General features: G+C 48.8%; 1 protein-coding gene across 1 annotated transcript in view; it reads right to left on the bottom strand.

The window, feature by feature from the left end:
* MIER2 (MIER family member 2) overlaps positions 1-22,983 on the bottom strand; it is a 29,767-nt gene extending 6,784 nt beyond the window's left edge. The window contains exons 1-10 of the mRNA XM_056867619.1: positions 22,953-22,983; positions 14,046-14,133; positions 13,661-13,812; positions 12,985-13,110; positions 8,568-8,691; positions 6,910-7,016; positions 5,944-6,013; positions 3,310-3,461; positions 1,747-1,828; positions 383-477 (exon numbers count right to left, since the gene is read on the bottom strand). Coding sequence (XP_056723597.1) covers positions 383-477; positions 1,747-1,828; positions 3,310-3,461; positions 5,944-6,013; positions 6,910-7,016; positions 8,568-8,691; positions 12,985-13,110; positions 13,661-13,812; positions 14,046-14,133; positions 22,953-22,961 — 1,005 coding nt within the window. The 5' untranslated portion in view covers positions 22,962-22,983. The remainder of the gene's footprint in view (positions 1-382; positions 478-1,746; positions 1,829-3,309; positions 3,462-5,943; positions 6,014-6,909; positions 7,017-8,567; positions 8,692-12,984; positions 13,111-13,660; positions 13,813-14,045; positions 14,134-22,952) is intronic.
* Between the last annotated feature and the right edge of the window lie 201 nt (positions 22,984-23,184).

Below are 23,184 nucleotides of genomic sequence, written 5' to 3' on the forward strand. Positions count from 1 at the left end.
TTCAAAGTGTCTAGTAGGGTATATTTTAGTTTATAGAATCATAAGAGTTGGCAGGGACCACCAGGGTCATCTAGTCCAACCCCCAGCACAATGCAGGAAATTCACAACTACCTTCCCCACCAATAATTAAAGGTAAAGGTAAAGGTCCCCTGTGCAAGCACCGGGTCATTCCTGAGCCATGGGGTGAAATCACTAGGCAGACTTTTGCCAGTGCCTTCCCCAGTCATCTTACCTTTACCCCCAGCAAGCTGGATACTCACCAATTATTACATTGCATGAATTTTCCTTTGTAATTCATCATAGTACAAAGGAGGGATATCAATATTCTAAAGAAACAGCCCTGCCTAGACTTTGCTCAAGTGCCAGGGCTGATGTTGGTTACCTTGTTGGCTTGAATAAGATGGAAGTTTTTCCCGTGGACCCGAAACCCGTGCTCAAAGTTTCTGCATTCTTCCTCACTCCAGGCACAGAGTTCGTCTGCAGGGAGGCAAAAAAAGAAAGCGACAGGAGAATTATTTGCAACAGACCGTGTAACGCTTCCCAAAACCTCTTCGCTGAAGTCCGTTCTTTTATTTTTTGATTTAAAAACAGAGGACTTCACTCTTATAGCCAAAAAGGTTTACTTATTGGATCAAAGTGTGCCGCAGTCAGAGTTATGTTCCCTTGGAGGGACTCACTCTCCTCTGCATTAGTTACTGGTATGAGTGTCCCTCAGACTGAGACTGGGAAGGGCAGCCATGAAGGAGCTAGAAAAGATTTTGAAGTGTAAGGATGTGTCACTGGCCACCAAGACTAGATTAATTCATGCCATCGTATTCCCTATTACTATGTATGGGTGTGAAAGCTAAACAGTGAAGAAAGCTGATAGGAAGAAAATAGATTCCTCTGAAATGTGGTGTTGGAGGAGAGTGTTACGGATCCCATGGACTGCCCAAAAAACATATCAGTGGGTTATAGATCAAATCAAGCCTGAACTGACCCTAGAAGCTAAAATTACTAAACTGAGGCTATCGTATTTTGGTCACATCATGATATGACAAGAGTCACTGGAAAAGACAGTCATGGTAGGAAAAGTTGAAGGCAGCAGGAAAAGAGGAAGACCCCACAGGAGATGGATTGACTCAATAAAGGAAGGCACGGCCCTCCATTTGCAAGATCTGAGCAAGGCTGTCAAGGATAGGACATTATGGAGGACTTTCATTCATAGGGTCGCCATGAGTCGGAGGCGACTTGACGGCACTTCACACACACACACACACACACACACACACACGAGTGTCCCTCCTGGTTAGGGAGAAGAAAATGCAAGCCAATTTCCTTCCCTTCCCCTCCCCGTAACAGACACCTTGTGAGGTAGGTGAGGCTGAGAGAGTTCGGAGAGAGCTGTGACTAGCCCAAGGTCACCCAGCTGGGTTCGTGTGGAGGAGTGGGGAAACCAACTCAGTTCTCCAGATTAGAGTCCTCCCGTTCATGTGGAGGAGTGGGGAATTGAACCCGGTTCACCAGATTAATGTCTGCAGCTCATGTGGAGGAGTGGGGAAACCAATCTGTTTCACCAGATTAGCCTCCGCCGCTCATGTGGAGGAGTGGGGGAATCGAACCCGGTTCTCCACGTTAGAGTTCGCTGCTCATAAGGAGGAGTGGGGAATTGAACCTGGTTCTCGAGATTAGAGTCTGCCACTCTTAACCACTACACCATGCTGGCTCTCAAGCAGGCGGGGACCGGGGTGGTGGTGGTCTGCTCACCTCGAATGACCTTCACGTTGAACCGGAGTCGCCGCAGCGCCTCTTCAGCGTTGAAATTGCACTTCACCAGCTCGTACAGGGCCTGTGGAACACACAGCCACAGGGACGTGGCGAGATATATGGAGGAAGCCGTGGGGGAGGGAAAGGGAGCGCAATGACAGAACAACATGAAGGGCCCTCTCCCGACCCAGACTACCCTGAATGGCTAACCAAGCAAACACAGAAGAAGACTGGATGGTGAAAACTGGGGGTGCCCTTCATTCCAAATGGCATTGTGCCAGGGATGTCTCAGCACCAGGGCGACCTTCCCGCTTCAGTTTCTGCCCAAATTCTAGGAATGCTTCCTCTAGGAATGTTAGAGTGGTTCCTCAGTGGAGCAGGCTTCTTTGGGAGGTGGTGGGCTCTCCTTCTTTGGAGGTTTATCAGGAGAAGCTAGATGGCCATCTGCCAGCAATACAGGTTCTGTGAACTTAGGCAGATCATGAGAGGGAGGGCAGGAAGGGTTTGTCAGTGCGTGGCTCTTGTGGCCCTTTCTTACATGCCCAGGGTGATGCCCATCGCCACTTTGGGGTCAGGAAGCAATTTTAAGAACATAAGAAAAGCCCTGCTGGATCAGACCAAGGCCCATCAAGTCCAGCAGTCTGTTCACACAGTGGCCAACCAGGTGCCTCCAGGAAGCCACCAAACAAGAAGACTGCAGCAGCACCATCCTGCCATGAATACCCCTTTCCTCCATGAACATGCCCACTCCCCTTTTAAAGCCCTCCAAGTTGGCAGCCATCACCACATTTTGGGGCAGGGAGTTCCACAATTTAACTATGCTTTGTGTGAAAAAAATACTTCCTTTTATTTTCCGCCAGGCCAGATGGGGAGGGGCCGTGGCTCAGTGGTCGAGCATCTGCTTGGCATGCAGAAGGACCCAGGTTCAATTCCCGGCATCTCCAGTTAAAGGGACTAGGCAAGTAGGTGATGCGAAAGACCCCTGCCTGAGACCCTGGAGAGCTGCTGCTGGTCTGAGTAGGCAATACTGACTTTGATGGACCAAGGATCTGACTCAGTATAAGACAGCTTCATGTGTTCAAGGCTATGTGTTCAAATCGGTCAGGGATCCGGGAGGGTTTCTTTTCCTATCTTCTGGGCATGGAGTCACTGGGTGTGTGTGTGTGTGGGGGGGAGGTAGTTGTGAATTTCCTGCATTGTGCTGGGGGTTGGACTAGATGACCCTGGAGGTCCCTTCCAACTCTATGATTCTATGATTCTGCTGGCAGGTAAGCCTAGGGTGCCTCCGCACTGGGAGGGCTTGAAGGATAGCAGTTGTACCCAATACAGAGAGGCCAGGCAGAATTACTGGTCCCACCGGTGGAGAGCGACTGGAAAGATGCCAAGTCAGAGCAGGGCGTCACGACGGAAGCAGAGGGCAGCCTCCCTTGAAGGTGAGCACTGGGGGCTCGCAGGAGAATGGGCCCCTTTCTCATGGAGCTCTTGCAGTTCTCCTGCAGATGGCTGTTGTTGTTTGCAACACCGCTTGTGGATAAAAACCTTCCCCCCACCCCCAATACTCACTTGTTCGTTATCCTTCACCACCTCTCCCTCTGAAAGGCTGGGGTTGGAGACCTCGTCCCACCTCCTCTTGATGGCACGGTAGAGGAACTCTTCCACCTCTCTCTCAGGGAGGATGTTTGGGTCCCAGAGCAACTGGTCATCATTTTCGTAGACTAGGAGAGAAATGTCCATTAGAAGGTCAGAATCAGATTTATTAATACAGCATACACTGATGTCATTTATACATGAAACAAAAGGTTACATACATAGATTTCAAGAAAATAGTACCAAGTTGTAATTCTTGAACCAACGGGTAGAAATTAAATCAAAAGAGTTTCCATCTAGACATTAGGAAGAATTTTCTAACAGAGCGGCTCCTCAGTGGAAGAGGCTTCCTCGGGAGGTGTTGAGCTCTCCTTCCCTGGGGGTTTTTAAGCAGAGGCTAGATGGCCATCTGTCAGCAATGCTGATTCTGTGACCTTAGGCAGTTGATGAGAGGGAGGGCATCTTGGCCATCTTCTGGGCATGGAGTAGGGGGTCACTGGGGGTGTTGGGGGGAGGTAGCTGTGAATTTCCTGCATTACACAGGGGGTTGGACTACATGACCCTGGTGGTCCAACTCTATGGCGGACTTTGTATGCAACTGCACAGAATTTAACTACCTGTTTTACTGTGTGGACATTTCCCTCCCAAAGGAGACTCTTAATTCTCCCTTCCTCTGAATTGACTGTGATTTGACTGAGCATGGTAATGTTTAGCTTACGATGAGCTTCCTCATAAAAAGGACACCTGAACAAAACATGCTCTGTAGACTCCAGTTCCCCGGCCTTATGAAGGCACACCCATTCAGTTCTCGGAAGCCTCTTAAATCTACCTTCTATAATTGCCAAAGGTAAAGCGGAGCATCTCGCTAATGTAAAGGCTCTCCTTTGCTTGGTCAGCTCTAAGAAAGATAGATAATCAGCTGGCACTTGGATGTATCTGTTTCTGGCGGGAGCCATAAACGCTGGGGAATTTGAGAGCTCATTTTGGCGTTTGCCTAATTATATACCTTGCTTGATCCCTATTTAGTTCCAGCAAGGAATGAGGAGAGAAACCAAGGCCTTCAATTCTCAATGTGGTCTGTTTCCACCACCTAGATTAGAAGGTCTGAGGTGAGCTGAAAACACTGGCATAGGTCCTGCAACCAAGAAGCTGGGTCTACATCTGGGAATCCGGGTTCAAGACCCAGCAAACTGTGTCGTTGAGAGACTGTATGCTTCCTGCATGTCCACAGTAGAGAACCTTTGCCTTTAGCCAGTCTTTTTTTTTCCTTTTAAAGAGCAAGTTTCTAGCCCTCATTGTCACAAAGACATGCTTGCAAGCCTATGGGCAATGCCTGCTCCAATTTCTGAAGCCAGAGGAGTTGCTAACATTTCCAAGGATTTGAACAGCAAAAATTGCAGGATAAATGATGCAAAATAGTAAATTATACCAAGTTGCCAAATTTATGGCATTTACACAGGCCATGTAGTCTAGCTTTTCTGGAGCAGAAGTTGCACCTTCTCTGCCTCAGCTCCCATCCGCCAAATGGTGAACAGAAGCAGCCGGCCCCACCCTCACAGTGTGGTTGTCAGAGCAAGTACAATGTTAGCTTCTCATCCCTTTAAAGCCAGGTGCCTCATAGCTTGATGGATGATACCAGAAGCTGCCCCCATCTTGGGCCTTTTTAAAGCATGGGTGTCAAGCATAAGGCCCAGGGGCTGGATCCAGCCCCTTGAGAGCTCTTATCCGGCCCGCGAGCCAGCCACCCCACCCCCACTCCTGATCTGGGCTGGTGAGTCCGCTGTGGGCTCAACAGCCGAGGCCACCTCCTCCCCCAGTCCCGAGGTGTCAATTATCAAAGACTGTTCAATAAAAGAAAATATTGTTACATATGTTAACTGCAGCTAGAATGCTCTTTGCTCGCCAGTGGAACCAAAAAACCTCCCCTAAGATACATGATTGGTTGTCAAAAATAAAAGAGGTGTATATTTTGATGAAGCTAACCATTTACCAAAAAATAATGATATTAACAGTGTAGACCTGTTACGGTCAAGAACCATTCAAAGAATGGAAATGTCCATTTTATAATAAGATATAGTTTCGGTTAAGCGAGAAGGGGCTACGGATGCAGGGTTGTAAAGTATTTTATGTGACTTTATGTGATTATGTGACTATTTGTTTTTAGTTTATGTATATATTTACTGTTGACTGTCCATTTTTATTAATAAAACTTGAAAATTTAGGGGGGGGAAATACTTTAAGTGTTATTAACAATGTTTGTATTTTAAGTAAAAAAATAAAGTAAAAAATATCATTAGTTGGCTTTGCCTGTGTCTTCTATAAAGTTTGTATCTCCGGTACCTGGGATTAAATTTTATGGTACGCACGGCCCGACCAAGTGACATTTATGTCATATCCAGCCCTCGTAACAAATGAGTTAAACACACCTGTTTTAAAGCTTACTTTTTTAAAAAAAATGACACCTCAAGTTCCCCAGACACTTGAACCCAATATTCCCACCACCATGGAAACTGGAACGCTCGCAGAGCATTTGCCCAGAACCTCAACGCACCAGCTAGCACGGAAACACAGACTGGGAGAGGGCAGGTCCTGCCCAGAGGGGCCTCCTACCTTTTCCGCCGTGCCTGTTCAAGTGGAGGAGGGGGACGGCGGCCTGGTACTGCGGCCCGACCATAATTTCCTGTCAAAAACCACATGCAACGAGAGGTCTGAGTTGGTTGGGAGCATTCAGATCCTGCTGAGGCACAACAACAGCTTTTCCAAAGACCTCCGTTGTTACCTATTTATTGTCACAACAGAAAGGCGAAGCAAGAACTTCAACCCAGAGAAACCAGGTAACCAAGAAGGTTGTAAAAGGCCTCATAACAGAACACATACTAATGGAGACCACTACTTCTGTATTCTGTTCCATCTTGTCAATTCTTTGGAGGCGTCCTGATTGAAGAAGACTTGGTTTTCATATGCCAACTTTCTCTACCGCTTAAGGAAGAATGAAACCAGCTTACAATCGCCTTCCCTTCCCCTCTCCACAATAGACACCCTGGGAGGTGAGTGGGGCTGAGAGAGCTGTGACTAGCCCAAGGTCACCCAGCTGGCTTCATGTGGAGGAGCGGGGAAACCAACCTGGTTCACCAGATTAGCCTCCGCTGCTCATGTGAAGGAGTGGGGAATCGAACCTGGTTCTCCAGATCAGAGTCCACCGCTCCAAACTTTAACCACTACGCCACGCTGGCTCCCCACACACATTGCAATATAAATAAATAAAGTGATCTAAAAAAACCCAGAAAAGATTCTCCCCACCTCAGCTCCCCAGCCCCCTCTTCCCACCTGTAATTAGGGCCGCAGACCCCCAACCACATGAACACATGAAGCTGCCTTCTACTGAATCAGACCCTTGGTCATTCAGTCAGTATCGTCTACTCAGACCAGCAGCGGCTCTCCAGGGTCTCAGGCAGGGTCTTTCATATCACTTACTTGCCTGGTCCCTTTAACTGGAGATGCCGGGGGATTGAACCTGGGACCTTGTGCATGCCAAGCCGATGCTCTACCACTGAGACACAGCCCCTCCCCACTAACCTTCTTACAGTCGTTGGGGGCAATGGAGTCCTCTTCGGAGTCTTCGGCAGAGAAGGAAGCGCAGGGGGAAGAACTGGGGCCCTTGTCTTCGTCAGCGAGGAAGTTGGCTTATGGAGAAGGGAAGACAGGCGTCAGCTTTATTCACTGGCTGGCTGAGATCCATTTTGTTCTGTCCCACCCCAGACATCTGCCTCTGGGTAACAGGGTTGCCAACCTCCAGGTACGAGCTAGAGATCTCCTGCTATTACAACTGATATCCAGCTGACAGAGTTCAGTTCCCCTGGAGAAAATGGCTGCTTTGGCCATTGGACTCTATGGCATTGAAGCCCCTCCCCTCCCCAAACACCAAGCTCCGCCCCAAAAACCTCCCACCGGTGGCGAAGAGGGACCTGGCAACCCTACTGAGTGAAGATACTTAAAACTCATAATATTTAAAGCACTGGAATTTACACACACAAAAGGCATTAAAAAGGACTGTTAGCTTCAGAACATTTTAAATAAATAAACATAAGGAGTTTGCAGTGTTTACCAAGAAGAGCTACTGGTGTAGGGGCAAACACATCAGCCTAGAGCTGGGGAGACTCGGACACACAAAAAACCAACTTTGTGATTATCACCCTGCAGTGAAAAAAGCCATGCGGATTTTATGACCACCGAACATTTTGGAGTATGTTCCAAGCTGTGGGAAACGCTTTGGTTTAGTTGCAAACTGATGTGCTTTAACCTTCAGAGGAAACGCAGGAAGTGGATAAATTTCAAAATAGGGAAATCTGATTTAAATCAGGATTCAACTGTTTTTTTCCCCCACCTGGCGATTTAAATTACAGCCTTCAGACCAATCGATCCTGCTCTTAAATTAGTTTTGCGTACAACTGCAAACTTAATGCAGAGATAATACAACTAAAGTTGTGAAGAGACACACAGGCAGAGGGGCATGCCTGTTATCTTAGGTGCTTTGGAAAATAGGTATGCATCATGGCTAGTATCCATTTTGGCTATTAGCCATTCATAGCCCCATCCTCCATAATAACATAAGAAAGGCCCTGCTGGATCAGACCAAGGCCCATCAAGTCCAGCAGTCTGTTCACACAGTGGCTAACCAGGTGCCTCCAGGAACAGTTTAATTAAGAACATAAGAAAGACCCTGCTGGATCAGGCCGAGGCCCTTCAAGCCCAGCATTCTGTTCACACAGTGGCCAACCAGGTGCCTCCAGGAAGCCCACAAGCAAGACGACAGCAGCAGCACCGTCCTGCCTGTTCTCTCCAGTATCAGAGGAGAATGCCTATTGTATTAGGTGCTGTGGACCACAGGCAGGATAATGCTGCTGCAGTTATCTTGTTTGGGGGCTTCCTAGAGGCACCTGGTTGGCCGCTGTGAACAGACTGCTGGACTTGAAGGGCCTCGGCCTGATCCAGCAGGGCCTTTCTTATGTTCTTAATTAAACTGTTCCTGGACTATAGCTCTTCGAGCTACTGGGGCAGAGGTGGGACACTGGAACAGGATCCAGTTATCTGCACACAACATGCTAGACGAAAGGACCCAGCCTCATCTTCTCCCTGTGATCTATCCGTACGCAAGATGGTGCTGAATCAGCTCCTTCTTCTCTTAAACGAACTGTTAAAATGCTTGTGGTTTGCAAGACAGAGGTAAAACTTACAACCAGGTTGGTTGGGGAAAAGATCTGAGGCATCATGGGATGTGACCGAAGGAGTCAGATCATCGGCGGAAGACTGAGTCTCCTCTTCCTCTTCTCCCGACAGCAAATCCTTTGCTATTTGCTCCTTTTATTAACAATCCAAAAAGAAGGGTGAGGGTTTTTAATCATTTTAATATATGCATTATTTATTTTTTGTTAATATGCATAATTCTTCTTTCTGGTTGTGTATGATAATCTTTCACATATTTCACATATAATCTTTCACATAGATGGGGTGCATCAACAGAGGCATAACATCTAAATCACAAGATGTCATAGTCCCGCTGTACACTGCATTGGTCAGGTTGTACCTGGAGTACCGTGTGCAGTTCTGGAGGCCTCAATTCAAAAAAGATATGGACAGAATGGAGCGGGTGCAGAGGAGAGCGACGAGGATGGTCGGGGGCCTGGAGACCAAGCCCTGCAAGGAATGGCTGAGGGAGTTGGGACTGTTCAGTCTGAAGAAAAGGAGGTTGAGGGGGGACAGGATTGCTCTCTTTAAGGGCTGCCACTTAAGAGGAGGGCAAGGAGCTGTTCCTGTTGGCATCAGAGGACAGGACTCGCAATAATGGGTTTAAGTTGCAGGCGGAAAGGTACCGGCTGGATATTAGGAAAACTTTTTTTATAGTAAGAGCTGTTCGACAGTGGAATCGGCCACCTAGGGAGGTAGTGAGCTCCCCCTCACTGGCAGTCTTTAAGCAAAGGCTGGACAAACACTTATCAGGGATGCTCAAGGCTGATCCTGCATTGAGCAGGGGGTTGGACTAGATAGCCTCTATGGACCCTTCCTACTCTATGATTCTATTTATTTGTATTGGGGAGGTGAACGGTTGGCCCAGGGGTAGGGCCCAGGCCAGGCTCAGCCCATCATAAATGCAAAAATAAAAGCACTCTCACAGAATTAAGGGGTGATTTCCAAATCAGCAAAATTTAAGCAGTAAAGAACAGAATGTTTGCAGGCTGCCCCACGAACAAAGCTTCCTGCACACAGAAAGACAGCATGAGCCTGCGGGCAGTTTGGAGTAGAAGCGGGTTAACTGAAGCTTAATCCGATAAGATGGAAGCGCTACTGGTGGGTGGAAGGATCTGACCCAGGATTTAAGGTGTCACCCGTTCTGGATGGGGTTGTGCTCCCCTTGAAGGAACAGGTCCGTAGTCTGGGAGTGCTCTTGGGCCCAAGCCTACTGCTAGACAAGCAGGTGGCAGAGATGGCAATGAGCGCCCTTTACCAGCTTGGACTGGTTAGCCAGCTGCCACCCATCCTGGGCAGAAAAGATCCGGCCACTACAGTACATGAGAACAACAAAAATATGAAGAGGGAGCTTTAAAGTTGGCACTAGAAACTAGAAACTATAACAACATAACATTATTTATCACAGTGTTCAATTTTTCGGATCGAAATACCTCATAAGGTGCATTTCCGGATGTGTTTTTCATTAGTTTCTAGACGATGGGTAGCCATGTTAAGTCTGTCACTAGCAGAAGAAAAGAGCAAGAGTCCGGTAGCACCTTAAAGACTAACAACATTTCTGGCAGGGGCAGAGCTTTCGTGAGCCACAGCTCACTCCTTCAGATGATGGATTTCCATTCTGTATGGCTAAATGTGGTGCCTTCCATGGAGACAGATCGCGATGGGTAGCGGTATTAGTCTGCCTGTGGCAGTAGAAAAGAGCAAGAGTCCAGTAGCACCTTAAAGACTAACAACATTTCTGGCAGGGTGTGAGCTTTCGTGAGCCGCAGCTCACTTCCTCAGACACAGTTAGAATGTGAGTCCAGCTGTATCTGAAGAAGGGAGCTGTGGCTCACGAAAGCTCATACCCCGCCAGAAATTTTGTTAGTCTTTAAGGTGCTACTGGACTCTTTTCTACTAATTAGTTTCTGTATTTATGACCATTAAGGAAAGCCTATTCAGGCCAAAACGCATATGGTCCGGTATTGGGCATTTATACTAAACATATATCAACGGTGTATAATAATTTTGTAATGGATATTTTCTGTATATAGCCTGTAATATCGGCCCTGTGTTTTTAACAATTGTATAGAACACACCTTGTAATAAATATTATTATTTTGTTATAGTTTATAGTTTCTACCTCAACCTTTGAAGCTCCCTTCGCTATGGTACAGGCCCTGGTTACAGCTAGATTTGATCACTGCAATGCTCTCTACAAGGGGCTGCCCTTGAGAAGTGTTCGGAAGGAGGAGGAGGAGGAGGAAGAAGAAGAGATGGTTTTTATATGACAACTTTCTCTTCCACTTAAGGAAGAATCAAACTGGCTTACAATCACCATTCCTTCTCCTCCCCACAACAGACACCCTGTGAAGTAGGTAGGGCTGAGGGATCTCTAAGAGAGCTGTGACTAGTCCAAGGTCACCCAGCTGGCTTCATGTGGAGGAGTGGGGAAACCGACTCAGTTCACCAGATTAGAGTCCGCTGCTCATGTGGAGGAGTGGGGAATCAAACCTGGTTCTCCAGAACAGAGTCCACTGCTCCAAACCGCTGCTCTTAACCCACTAAGGGAGGGCTGAGAAATTCTCCTAGAGATCCTCAACTTCTCACCCCACTCAGTCAAGCACTCAGGGCTCTTCTCCATAGACGTGACCACGGTGCAGATACTCTCAGAGTTTTGCAAAGGATGGATTAAGGGTTGCCACTGATCCTGCCACCCTGACCTGGATAGCTCAGGCCAACCTCGTCAGATCTCAGAAGCTAAGCAGGATTGGCCCTGGTTAGTATTTGGATGGGAGACCTCCAAGGAATACTAGTATTTGGATGGGAGACCTCCACGACGAGGAGGAAGGCAATGGCAAACCACCTGTGAACGTCTCTTGCCTTAAAAATCCTACAGGGTCACCGTAAGTTGGCTGCGACTTGATGGCAAAAAAAGAAAGAAAATAAAATTGATCCCGGGACTCTTTCTACATCCATTCCATAAAGGCACAGGACTGCCCACAGCACGGGCTCTCAAGCTTGCCAAAGCAAGATTCACTTCCAAACTTACTCTACTTGTGAGGGCACAAGAAGCTGCCTTATACTGAATCAGACCCTTGGCCCATCAAAGTCCGATATTGTCTACTCTGACCGGCAGCGGCTCTCCAGGGTCCTAGGCAGAGGTCTTTCACATCACCTACTTGCCTAGTCCCTTTTAACAGAGACGCCGGGGATTGAACCTTGAACCTTCTGCATGCCAAGCAGATTCTCTACCAATGAGCCACGGCCCCACCCCAGGGCCTGCTTGCACAGTAATTCCACGTTACTTTCCAATTCCCCACCCCAACGTAAAGCGCAAGAATCTCCCATCAGTTAGCGCTAAGTGTTGTATTTTATTTTCCAAGCTTAGTACTCATGAAGATATCATATTACTTGACACCATGCTTTATTTCATGGTCGCTTAGCACCTTATACCGAGGTAAATCCAAATTTGCCACTGAGCCCCCTAGAGCAGGGGTGTCAAACTCAATTGTTATGAGGGCCAGATGTTACATAAAAGCTGCTTGGTTGGGCCGGGCCATGCCTCACCAGCCAAAATCGAGGGGGGGGGGCGTGGCTGCCCCGGATGGCTCGCGGGCCAAATAAGAGCTCTCAAGGGGCTGGATCCAGCCGGCAGGCCTTATTTTTGACACTCCTGCTCTAGAGATTTCTAGACCACCACAGTTTTGGAGCCACTGCCCCATAAGGTTCATGCGCTTGTAAAAGAAGAAGAGTTGGCTTTTATATGCCGACTTTCTCTACCACTTAAGGAAGACTGAAACTGGCTTACAAGTGCCATCCCTTCCCCTCCCTACAACAGGCACCCTGTAAGGAAGGTAGGGCTGAGAGAGTGTGACTAGCCCAAGGTCACCCAGCAGGCTTCATGTGGAGGAGTGAGGAAACCAAACCAGTTCAGCAGATTAGCCTCCGCCGTTCATGTGGAGGAGTGGGGAATCAAACCCGGTTCTCCAGATCAGAGTCTATCGCTCCAAACCACCACTCTTAACCACTACGCCACACTAAAATTGTCATGAAATTATTATGAATAGAAGAAGAAGAAGAAGAGGAGGAGGAGTTGGTTTTTATATGCCGACTTTCTCTACCACTTAAGGGAGAATCAAACTGGCTTACAATCACCTTCCCTTCCCCTCCCCACAACAGACACCCTGTGAGGTAGGTGGGGCTGAGAGAGCTCGAAGAGCTGTGACTAGCCCAAAGTCATCCAGCCGGCTTCATGTGGAGGAGCGGAGAAACCAAACTAGTTTAGCAGATTAGCCTCCACTGCTCATGTGGAGGAGTGGGTAATCGAACCCGGTTCTCCAGATCAGAGTCCACCAGAGACAAGCATAAGAACCAGAAGGGGGAAAGGCTGTTTGTCTGTCTTGGAAGCCGCAGACACACCCTTACCTTATCCAAGGTCATGTCAGGAAGGTTGGGTGCGACATGGTTACTCTCGCTGTCCTGCTCCGAGACGGGGTCCGAGGCCTCGTAGCCGTAGAGGGCGAGCAGTTCCTCAAACGGCATGTCACTGTTCTAAACGAGAGGGTTGTAAAACTCCATCAGCTAGGGCAGGGGTTCTTGCCGTGGTGCCCAAGGGCACCATGGCACCTGCTGGCACCTTTCCTGGCACGCGCTGTTTTTTTGTTTGTTTTTAAGAAAGTGGGCAGGGCCAGGTGGAGCTTTTGCCCAGCAAGGCTGCTGGCTGGTAACTGGTGATTTGATTGGCTGTGCAGATTTCTTTAAAGAAGAAGAGTTGGTTTTTATATGCCTGCTTTCTCTACCACTTAAGGGAGAATCAGACTGGCTTACAATCACCTTCCTGTCCCCACAACAGACACCCTGTGAGGTTGGGGGGGCCGAGAGAGCTCTAAAAGAGCTGTGACTAGCCCAAGGTCACCCAGCTGGCTTCATGAGTCATGAAACCAACCCGGTTCACCAGATTAGTGTCCGCCGCTCATGTGGAGGAGTGGGGAATCAAACCTGGTTCTCCAGATTAGAGTCCGCCGCTCATGTGGAGGAGTGGGGAATCAAACCTGGTTCTCCAGATTAGAGTCCGCCACTCTTATCCATCATACACACTGACCTGGGAAGCATTGAAGCTCTTCTCCAAGTCCTCCAGCGGCTTGGCTTTTCCGTGCTCACGCTCTTCCTCCTCGGTGTCTTCCCGCACTCCGTAGTTCTGGGACAGGATCTCAGCCAGGTTGAACCGGTGGTCAGCTGAGCCCATGGACACCACTGCACGAATTGGAAAGTGCACCGTTAGCCAGGTTCAGTCCGATTGCGGCGGAAAAGCTTCCCGGGTGGGGGGGTGTTAGCTCCGGGCCGGCAGGTTTGGTGTACGGGCTCCCGTTGGGCATCTATGCCTCCAGGAGGCTTCCGATGCGGCGGTGGGGGAAGGGAAGCTGGGAAGAGGAAAGGCGGGAGAGTCTGCGATTGGGGAAGGAGAAGAGACTGTGAGCATTCGGTACCTGCAGTGGTATGAAGGCTCGGTCTCCCAGGGCATAAGTTACGCGCAGGGAAAGACACCACCCGTGGACTCTGCCTCCCAACCGAGGCCTTCGAAAAAAGAAAATATTTATTTATTAGACGTATACCCTCGCCCGTTTAAATGCTGCACCCTCAGCAGTATTAAACGGAAGATATGGAAATCTACCATGCTCTGACAGACTTTGCTCATGCAATTCAAAGAAAATTGACACATTATCTCATCAGATGATGGGATGCCCCCTCTTTAAACACCACCGAGATAAATGGATCAAACCAAGATGTAGAAGAGGTGAGGCAGGTAGGCTTCCTCGAAGGAACTGGGTTCGAACAGAGCTGATGAAGAAGGGATGTGACGGTAGTAAAGTCTTTAGGAGCATCTGCAGGGGGTCCAGCTAGAGCTACAAGCTCTTGATCACCTTTAACCTATGGTATCTATATGACCCCGAGCTCTTTACCTGGCTACTTTTACACTCTGACCTCCCCTTTCTTGAGATGCCTTTTTATGCAAGCTCGCCTAAATTTCCTCCCCACGGCCTGGACCACGGGCAAATATGCCAAGGTCCCCTACGAGAAAAGGCTATGTTCCTGTGCTTCTGGACAAGTCGAAACCGTGGCCCATGTATTGCTACACTGTGAGCATGGCTCACCCTAATGGGAACAGATCACTGAACCCCTTTTGAAAGATTGCCCTGGTGGCACTGATAAGGAGCTAGTTATATTTCTTTTAAATGACAGCTATCCTCAAGTTACTGCAGGGGTTGCTAGCTTCTTGGGACTTATTTTAAAAATTTTAAAACCTTGTATATGATCTAAGGAAGAGACTTGTTCTAAATTTTAAAACCTCCTTTTAACCTCAATATGTATGTATGGATTTATTTTTTATGCCAATAAAGGTCTGATTTGATAAATGGATCACCCCCATATTGGCGAGAATTCCTGTCCCCGTAACAAGAGACAAACTAGTCCCCCTTTTTGCCGATGGATAGAGATCCAAATAGGACATTGGCCAGAGCCAAATATCTCTCCATCGTATTTTCCTCTAAGAAATAACTGCTCAGGACCTATGGGTCATAGGAGCAAAGAAGGAAAGAAAGATGTATACCCTGCTCTATCCCAGCCGAGGCAGGGCTCAGAGTGGCCCACATCAAACATCATGCACAGTACATGCCACATTAAAATGCAAAACATAAATTCTACAATTAAATCCATATGCTAGTGAGACACCAATTGAACAATGTATGGGTGTGAAAGCTGGACAATGAAGAAAGCTGATAGGAAGCCCCTCCCTACGTTGAACACATGAAGCTGCCTTAGACTGAATCAGACCCTTGGTCCATCAAAGTCAGTATTGTCTACTCAGACCAGCAGCGGCTCCCCAGGGTCTCAGGCAGAGGTCTTGCCTGGTCCCTTTAACTGGAGATGCTGGGGATTGAACCTGGGACCTTCTGCATGCCAAGCAGATGCTCTGCCACTGAGCCACAGCCCCTCCCCACATTCCTTCAGGCTCATTGGCAGCCCACTCCCCCACAGGCTCTGCTTCTTGTACCGGTGCACACCTAGGGTTGCCAACCTCCAGGTACTAACTGGAGAGCTCCTACTATTACAACTGACCTCCAGCTGATAGAGATCAGTTCCCCTGGAGAAAAACGGCCGCTTTGGCAACTGGACTCTATGGCACTGAGGTCCCACCCCTCCCCAAACCCTGCTCTCCTCAGGCTCCGCCCCAAAAACCTCCCACCGGTGGAGAAGAGGGACCTGTCAACCCTACTTTACACCCCTCACCTGCTGCTCTTCATCCTCAGAATCCTCCAGCCTCATAACTCAATATTTTTCCTGACATTTTACAATGTGGACCTTTTTTAACACCCCCACAAAAAGCCAGGATTTTCCCGAAAGCTTCCAAAGTCACCCCCATCAGCAGGAAGCCACCCTAGCACCCATTCACGAGGTATCCAGTGTGCCCAGGCTGGCAGCACGGTGGCTGATCCGCGCACGTGCAAGCCTCCAGTTCTTAAAAGCACCCTTTCCTCTGCCAAAAGCCTGAATGCCCCAGTAGCAGCCTAAGAAACGGGTCTTCGGAAGATGAGAAAAACACACACCTATTGACCTGTTCTCGCACACACTCACACAACCCACCGTGAATAACGCTGGCTTGCGCTGACTCAGGGCATTGGTCTGTCCAGCCCAGAACTGACTGGTGGCAACTCTACGGGATCTCTGACACGGAAAGGCCTTTCCCAGTTCTGCTACCCCAGACCCTTCAGCTAGAAATGCCAAGGATTGAACCTGGGGTTTCGCATGTGCAAAGCAGGGGTTTCCACCACTGAGCAATGGCCCTTTCCCACTGCACATCACTCCTTCATGTTCCCTTTACCTGGACCCAGGTCACCTTTCTTTCACCCTCCTCCCCCACCCCCCATGGCAAACTGCAGTCCTGCAGTCCAAGCTTTGCTCATGACATGAGTTCGATCCCAACCGAAGAAGAAGAGTTGGTTTTTATATGCCAACTTTTTCTACCACTTAAGGGAGAATCAAACCAGCTTACAATCTCCTTCCCTTCCCCTCCCCACAACAGACACCCTGTGAGGTAGGTGGTGCTGAGAGAGCTGTGACTAGCCCAAGGTCACCCAGCTGGCTTCATGTGTAGGAGTGGGGAAACCAACCCAGTTCACCAGATTAGCATCCGCCGCTCATGTGGAGGAGCGGGGAATCGAACCTGGTTCTCCAGATCAGAGTCCACCGCTCCAAACCACTACACCACGCTGGCTCTCCCTGAAATGACCGTGAAAGCAGAACCAGAAATTAAACCACCAAAGAGTCTGCATCTTAAAAATAACAACAATAACAAAAACACAGTATTGGAGTACCAAGTTTCAAGAGGCAACCATGGGAATACCCCTTCATGGCCTACTAGGAAACATTTGCAGAGAGGACACTACTGACTTAAAGCCAAGAGTCAACATGTGCAGCAATGCAACATTCCCCAGTGTCTTATTAGCAACTGAGGATGTCTTCTCTTTGGAGACCGCCTTACCTGCTTGCTGAGGGAATCCAATGGATACCAGGAGCCAAAGTTAGGAACTGAGAGCACAATCCGAGAGAAATCTCAGGTCTTTCCGCAAGGGGATCAAAAGAAAACATTGGGTGGTTGGTAGGCAGGGCTGGAAAAATCCCAATACCTGAAATGGTCACCTGGGTAGTTAAAAGGTTGACTCTTAAAAACAATTTTCAGATCTAAGCAGAGTGGAACACGAAAATTAAATGCTCCTGTGTTACGGCAGTGAGGCTATTTTCAAGGAAGCGAAAATATTTTCCCCGCACCTGGCAATGAGACATGAAATATGGAATAGTCAATTTCAAAACATTTTTAAATGACAGCTCCAAGAAATCCAACTGATTCTGTTGGGAGTGATTTGGCCGATGCTCTTTATCAGAGGAATAATTGCGATCCGTGAAGCATGATCAGCCCAAACTTGAATAGGGAGCCTCATGTGCGGGTGTCCCTTGAGAGTACAGGGCCATGCTAACACCTGATTCTGCTGACCTCTTCCTCTTCCATCCTGGAGCCTCGAGCAGCTCTCTACAACCGTCAGGTGGACCTCAAAGCCCCAGATGATCCTTGCAAGGACTTCCGTCGACAGAGGTATTCCAGATGACATTCGCGCGCTAAAGAACGGTCCTGGCATAAAATGTACAGTATTCTCTGGTGCTGACGATGCAGTTGAAGGTCTTAATTGCCTTCCAAACGATACAGTATCGCTCTAGGTTTCTTCTGACATCTCGAGGTGACACCAAACCAAATGGCCACCAAAACCAAACGGATGCCAGGAACAGGGCTCCAGAAAATTCCTTCCCAAGAAAGGACTTGCCTCAATCCACAATTTATAACTCTTCCTTTCCAATGAAAGGCGAAGATTCCACGAATTCCACCACTGAAGCACTACCAGTAAGGAGGTAGTGCTTAGTAGTCCCAGTAGTGGCTACCAGAGCTTGTTTTTCCTTAATATGTCAATCTGCAAATTATTATTTTTAATTACCCAGTGATATGTATTGCCATGTGACTCAAAACAAACAGGGATCAGCCAGAAGCATGGGTAGGCCCTGGACACTCCAATGTGTTTTTATTTTATTTTATTTATTTTTAGACTTATAACCCGCCCTCCCCAGCAAGCTGGCTCAAGGCGGGTGGCATCATTTAAAAACACAAACAATCAACATGTATAATCCTTAATAAAACCCAAACAATAAAACTCTAAACCCCTACCATAATGGCGCACAAATTCTAAGTAAACTGTAGGCGCCATACAAGGTGGCAACCCTTCAATTTATATTATTCCCGTTCAAGGGAGGGAAGGAGGGGAGGCCAGTAAAGATGGTATAAGATGATATGAGCTGATATAAGAGGCTGTCCTCGGTTGTAGGACTGGCGGAAGAGCCCTGTCTTACAGGCCCTGCAAAATACTTTCAGATCCCGCAGGGCCCTGATGGTACCAGGCAGAGCACTGCACCAACTGTTCCATCAAGGGCAACTGTTGAGTGTGCAGGAAGGCTGCCAACAAGATCTGATCTTTGAGAGGGAAGAAGGCGGAACTGACATAGGAGGAATCAACCATTCTTTGGCTCACCGCAATGTGGTTTACTGCTCAGCCCTGGGTCTAAAACCGCTTTAGCAGCTCTAGCGGCCAATCTTTGTTGGGCGATCCTATGGGCACATATTTTCCCTTTTGATTCTATTAGACCGCTCAGTGGCATTTGATCGCAATATTCTACTGGATTATCTTCAGGAATTGGCCAAGGTAAGTGAAGCAGAAGGCATGCTGTATTGAACAGATTGTGCATCTTACTCTTTGAGTATATCCAGAATTCGGATTTTCCCTCCTTACCTTTCTAGGATTTATTATTCTACCTTATTTCCACTACTGTTTACCATCACATTGCTGGGAGACACTGGTCCAAGATTGTGTGTGTGTGTGTAAAGTGCCGTCAAGTCGCAGCCGACTTACAGCGACCCCCTTTGGGGGTTTTCATGGCAAGAGACTAACAGAGGTGGTTTGCCAGTGCCTTCCTCTGCACACCAACCCTGGTATTCCTTGGTGGTCTACCATCCAAATACTAACCAGGGCTGACCCTGCTTAGCTTCTGAGATCTGACGAGATCAGGCTAGCCTGGGCCATCCAGGTCAGGGCGGTCAAATATTAGGAATGTAAATTTATCAACAACACCAAGTTCTGTTTTTCACTTAAACTGATACTGGGAATAGCAGCTGCTTCTCTTAACCAGAGGCTAGAAGCAGTGGTAGAAGGGATGGAGATAAACAAACGGAGACAGAATACAGACCAGACAGGAAAGGATCCTGCCCTCCAAAAGGGAGTAGCCAGTTGTATACAATGCAGTATGCCTTCCAGGTCCAGAATCCAGGTGTGATCTTTGGCCTGCTCTTGGGTGGACTGTCGCTAAAAGGGCATTTAACCAAATGTACCTGGTATAACAGTTGTTACCACCGCCTGGGAATACAGGGTCTGGTTACCCATGCCTCTGCTTGTACTTTCCAAGGACAGCTCTGGAAAAGCATTTGGGAGCAGCAGCTAATACAGAGTGTGGCTGCCAGTCTTACAACAAGAATAAGCTACCCATGTTATGACAGCCAGTGAGATGTAGCTGTTAAGAATACCAGTATCAGACTAGAGACTGACTCAAATCCCTACTCTACTATTAAGTTTACTGGGTATCTTGGGACAGCGAGTCTCTCTCAGCAGCCTAGCCTAACTCACAGGATTATTGCGAGGAGGATATAGAATCATAGAGTTGGAAGGGACCACCAGGGTCATCTAGTCCAGCCCCCTGCACAATGCAGGAAATTCACAACTCACTCCCTCCGACACCCCCAGTAACCCCCAACTCCATGCTCAGAAGATGGCCAAGATGCCCTTTCTCTCATGATCTGCCTACCGGTAAGTCTCATGATTTGCCTAAGAAAGGAAAACCATGTATGCCCCCATGAACTTCTTGGAGGAAAGGCAGGATAAAAATAAAATGAAATGCTGGATATGGGGCTACCAATACCTCTTGATGTATAGCCCCATCTCTCTTGGCCACCTAAACTGCAGTCCTTCCAGTTTCTTCATTCCTTGTTCCAGTGGCACTCTCTCTCGGACCCAAATTATGACGACACCAACTTTCTAGAAGACATCAAACTTCTGCCAAGCTAACTCCCCCCCCCCAAGCATATACGGGCCCCTTCTCCTCACAAATCTTATTTCCCTGGATATCATTGGTCCACTTTGCCAGACCTTGGAAGTTTATAGGACCGGATATGTCTTCTCATTGAAGTAGATTCCCACAATGCGCTCCAGTGGTCCTATGCCGAAATGGGACTGTGGACAAATGTCGCTCGGACATGCTCACAAAATCTGTTCCCTACAAGAGGCGCCACTGGTTTGTTTACATTTGCAGCTGGCCCACCTCCCCCCAAAAAAACTCACAACAGAGAACAAGAAGTTAGAAAGAACAGCACACACAATCCAACGGAAGAAACTAACATCAAGTTACATTCAACTCCACAGGAACAATTCTTCTATTCCTGCGAAGTCCTCATCACACCCAGGCTCAGCAAGCCCTCCAATCGATTCCTATTTTCCTCCCATGGTTTCTCCTACCTGTACACCAAAACCCATTCAGATCCCAACAGTTTCATCTGATCCCGCACACACAGATTCCCCACAGCCCCACCAAGCATCCCGACTGAGCCCCTCTAGCTCAGAAGTCTGAGCCCCTCTAGCTTCCTCACAAGTCCCAGGTACGCCGTCCCCATTTCACATTTCCACCTACTTCTGTCCCTCTCGAAAGTTCCCGTATATCCCAACTACGCCTGTTTTCCTTCAAGTAACAACTATTTCATAGCCCCTTTCTGTACAACCCCCCCCCTCCAAAAGCCCTTTCATGCCTTTTTAGACTAGGGCTTCTTAAACTTTTTCCGCACACGACCCCTTTTCGCCTGAGAAACTTTTACGCGACCCCGGGTATATAGGTATACAAAATAGGTATACAAATCAAATATTTACTGATAATAAATCATAAAGTAATTTATTTTAATTTTTTTAAAATTGCGACCCCCACTTTCAGTTACACAACCCCATATGGGGTAACGACCCAAAGTTTAAGAAGCTTTGTTCTAGACCAGCGGTTCCCAAACTTTTCGGACCACCGCCCCCTTGGTCCCACAAACTCAACCCCAGCGTCCCCTACCCTATACTATAAAAAGCATTATTCAAAATAGGGGTTTGCATGACTCACTAAAGAAGATAATAACAATACAAATTTCAAAACAGTAACAATTAATTGCACATCTATTCAAAATAAAATTAAAACTTTTAAAGTTGAGATTTATTCAACAAAACTGATGAATTTGATGTCCAGTTGAAGTCTGGAAAAAAATTTCTGACAGTTTCCACCAAATTTGCCAGCACGGTGCCATAGCTTGATCTATTGTAAATTAGTGAACAACACAGTTGAAGGGGCCCACCTCTGGCACCCCCCTGCTGCCCCCTTGCCTCTTAGTGCCCCCCTAGGTAATCCCACTGCCCCCCAGGGGGTGGTACTGCCCACTTTGGGAACCACTGCTCTAGACATTCTGTGTCGTGGGCTTTCTTGATGCCGTTTGCGAACGCTCTGGTTTCCCAACCTCTTCCAAGTGTAACCTGGCCTGGTTTTCTTCACACACACCCCCATTCCAGCTAGAACCCCCAAACACCCCCCAAGTCACAGTTATTTCACCTCCACCAATTGCACATTGAACTACAAATGACCCCACGGCGCATATATCCCAAGACCTGGTGGTACCCTTTCGCCCCCAAACATCCCAGCTCCGCCCCCTCCAGGATGCCAATTGTTTCGTTTCCATCATCTGAGCCCCAACGCACATAGCACCCCAAAATTTAGCACCCCCATAATCTTCGGCCGCCCCGTCTTCACCAGCAAGATCCCTTGCGGATCCACCGTAGAAGCCCCAGCCGCTCCCCTATTAAAGTCGCAACCCTTCATCCTCTGCCCCTGCACCCATAAATCTTTGACGCACCCACAAATTTTTGATGCACCCACATACTCTACCTGCGGCACCCCCCAAGTCATCAGTGAGCCCTCTGGAAAAGTCTCTGCAGCTGGAAAGTTCCCCCAACTCCAGATGTTTCGAGCCCATCTGCAGCAATCCCCCAAGCCATCGAGGACCCCCCCAGACAAGCCCCCACACAAACCTTTGACGTACCCCCAAACTCACCCTCCAAGTCATCGGTGAGTCCTCTTGAAAAGTCTCAGCAGCTGGAAAGTTCCCCCAACTCCAGATGTTTCGTGCCCATCCGCTGCACCCCCTAAGCCATTGAGGACCCCCCTAGACAAGCCCCCCAAGAGTCAAGTGGCACACCGCAACCCCCCCAGAGCCCCCCAAACTCTAGATTCTGCATGCCAATCAACAGCACCCCCCTGTATGACCCCCAATACCATGGAAGCCAGGCATCACATCCCCATTCCTTGGCCCCCCAACTCCTTGCAGACCCCCCAACTGTACCTGCTTCATGCCCATCAGCATCTGCATCCCCTGCATGCTTGCTACGACCCCCCCCCCCGCGCACACAAAAGTCCCAGGTGCACCCCCCCAGGTATTTCCCCTTCCTTGCACCCCCAAAGCCTCGGAGGACCCCCCCGGCCCCCAACACCCGCAGCTGCACACCCACCCTCACCTGCCCTCCCCAGCCCTCCACCTCCGCCCCCCTTACTCCCAAGACCCCCCCCCAAAAGCCCCCAAAGGCCCCCCCATCCCTCCCCCAATAGGTGGGGGGCGGAGAGACAGACCCCCCCCCACCACACACACGGGTCCCCCCCAACCACACACTCACCTCCGCCATAGCCGAGAGTGCGAACGGCCGCGGGGGGGGGGAGAGCCCCGGATGTGGAGCCGCCCGCGGATTGGCTGCGGCGCACGGGAGCCGGAGGGGGGGGAGGGGAGGCGGGGGGTTGAGGGGCGAAGGGGGAGGGGGGGCACCCCGCTGAGGCACGGTGGGGGGCAGGGAGGGGAGGGGGGGCGAAGTGTGTCTAGGGGGGCCGCTGGAGGTCTGAGGCGGCTGAGGG

The sequence above is a fragment of the Euleptes europaea genome, chromosome 2 (assembly GCF_029931775.1).
Source record: "Euleptes europaea isolate rEulEur1 chromosome 2, rEulEur1.hap1, whole genome shotgun sequence".
NCBI classification, from domain to species: Eukaryota; Metazoa; Chordata; class Lepidosauria; order Squamata; family Sphaerodactylidae; genus Euleptes; species Euleptes europaea.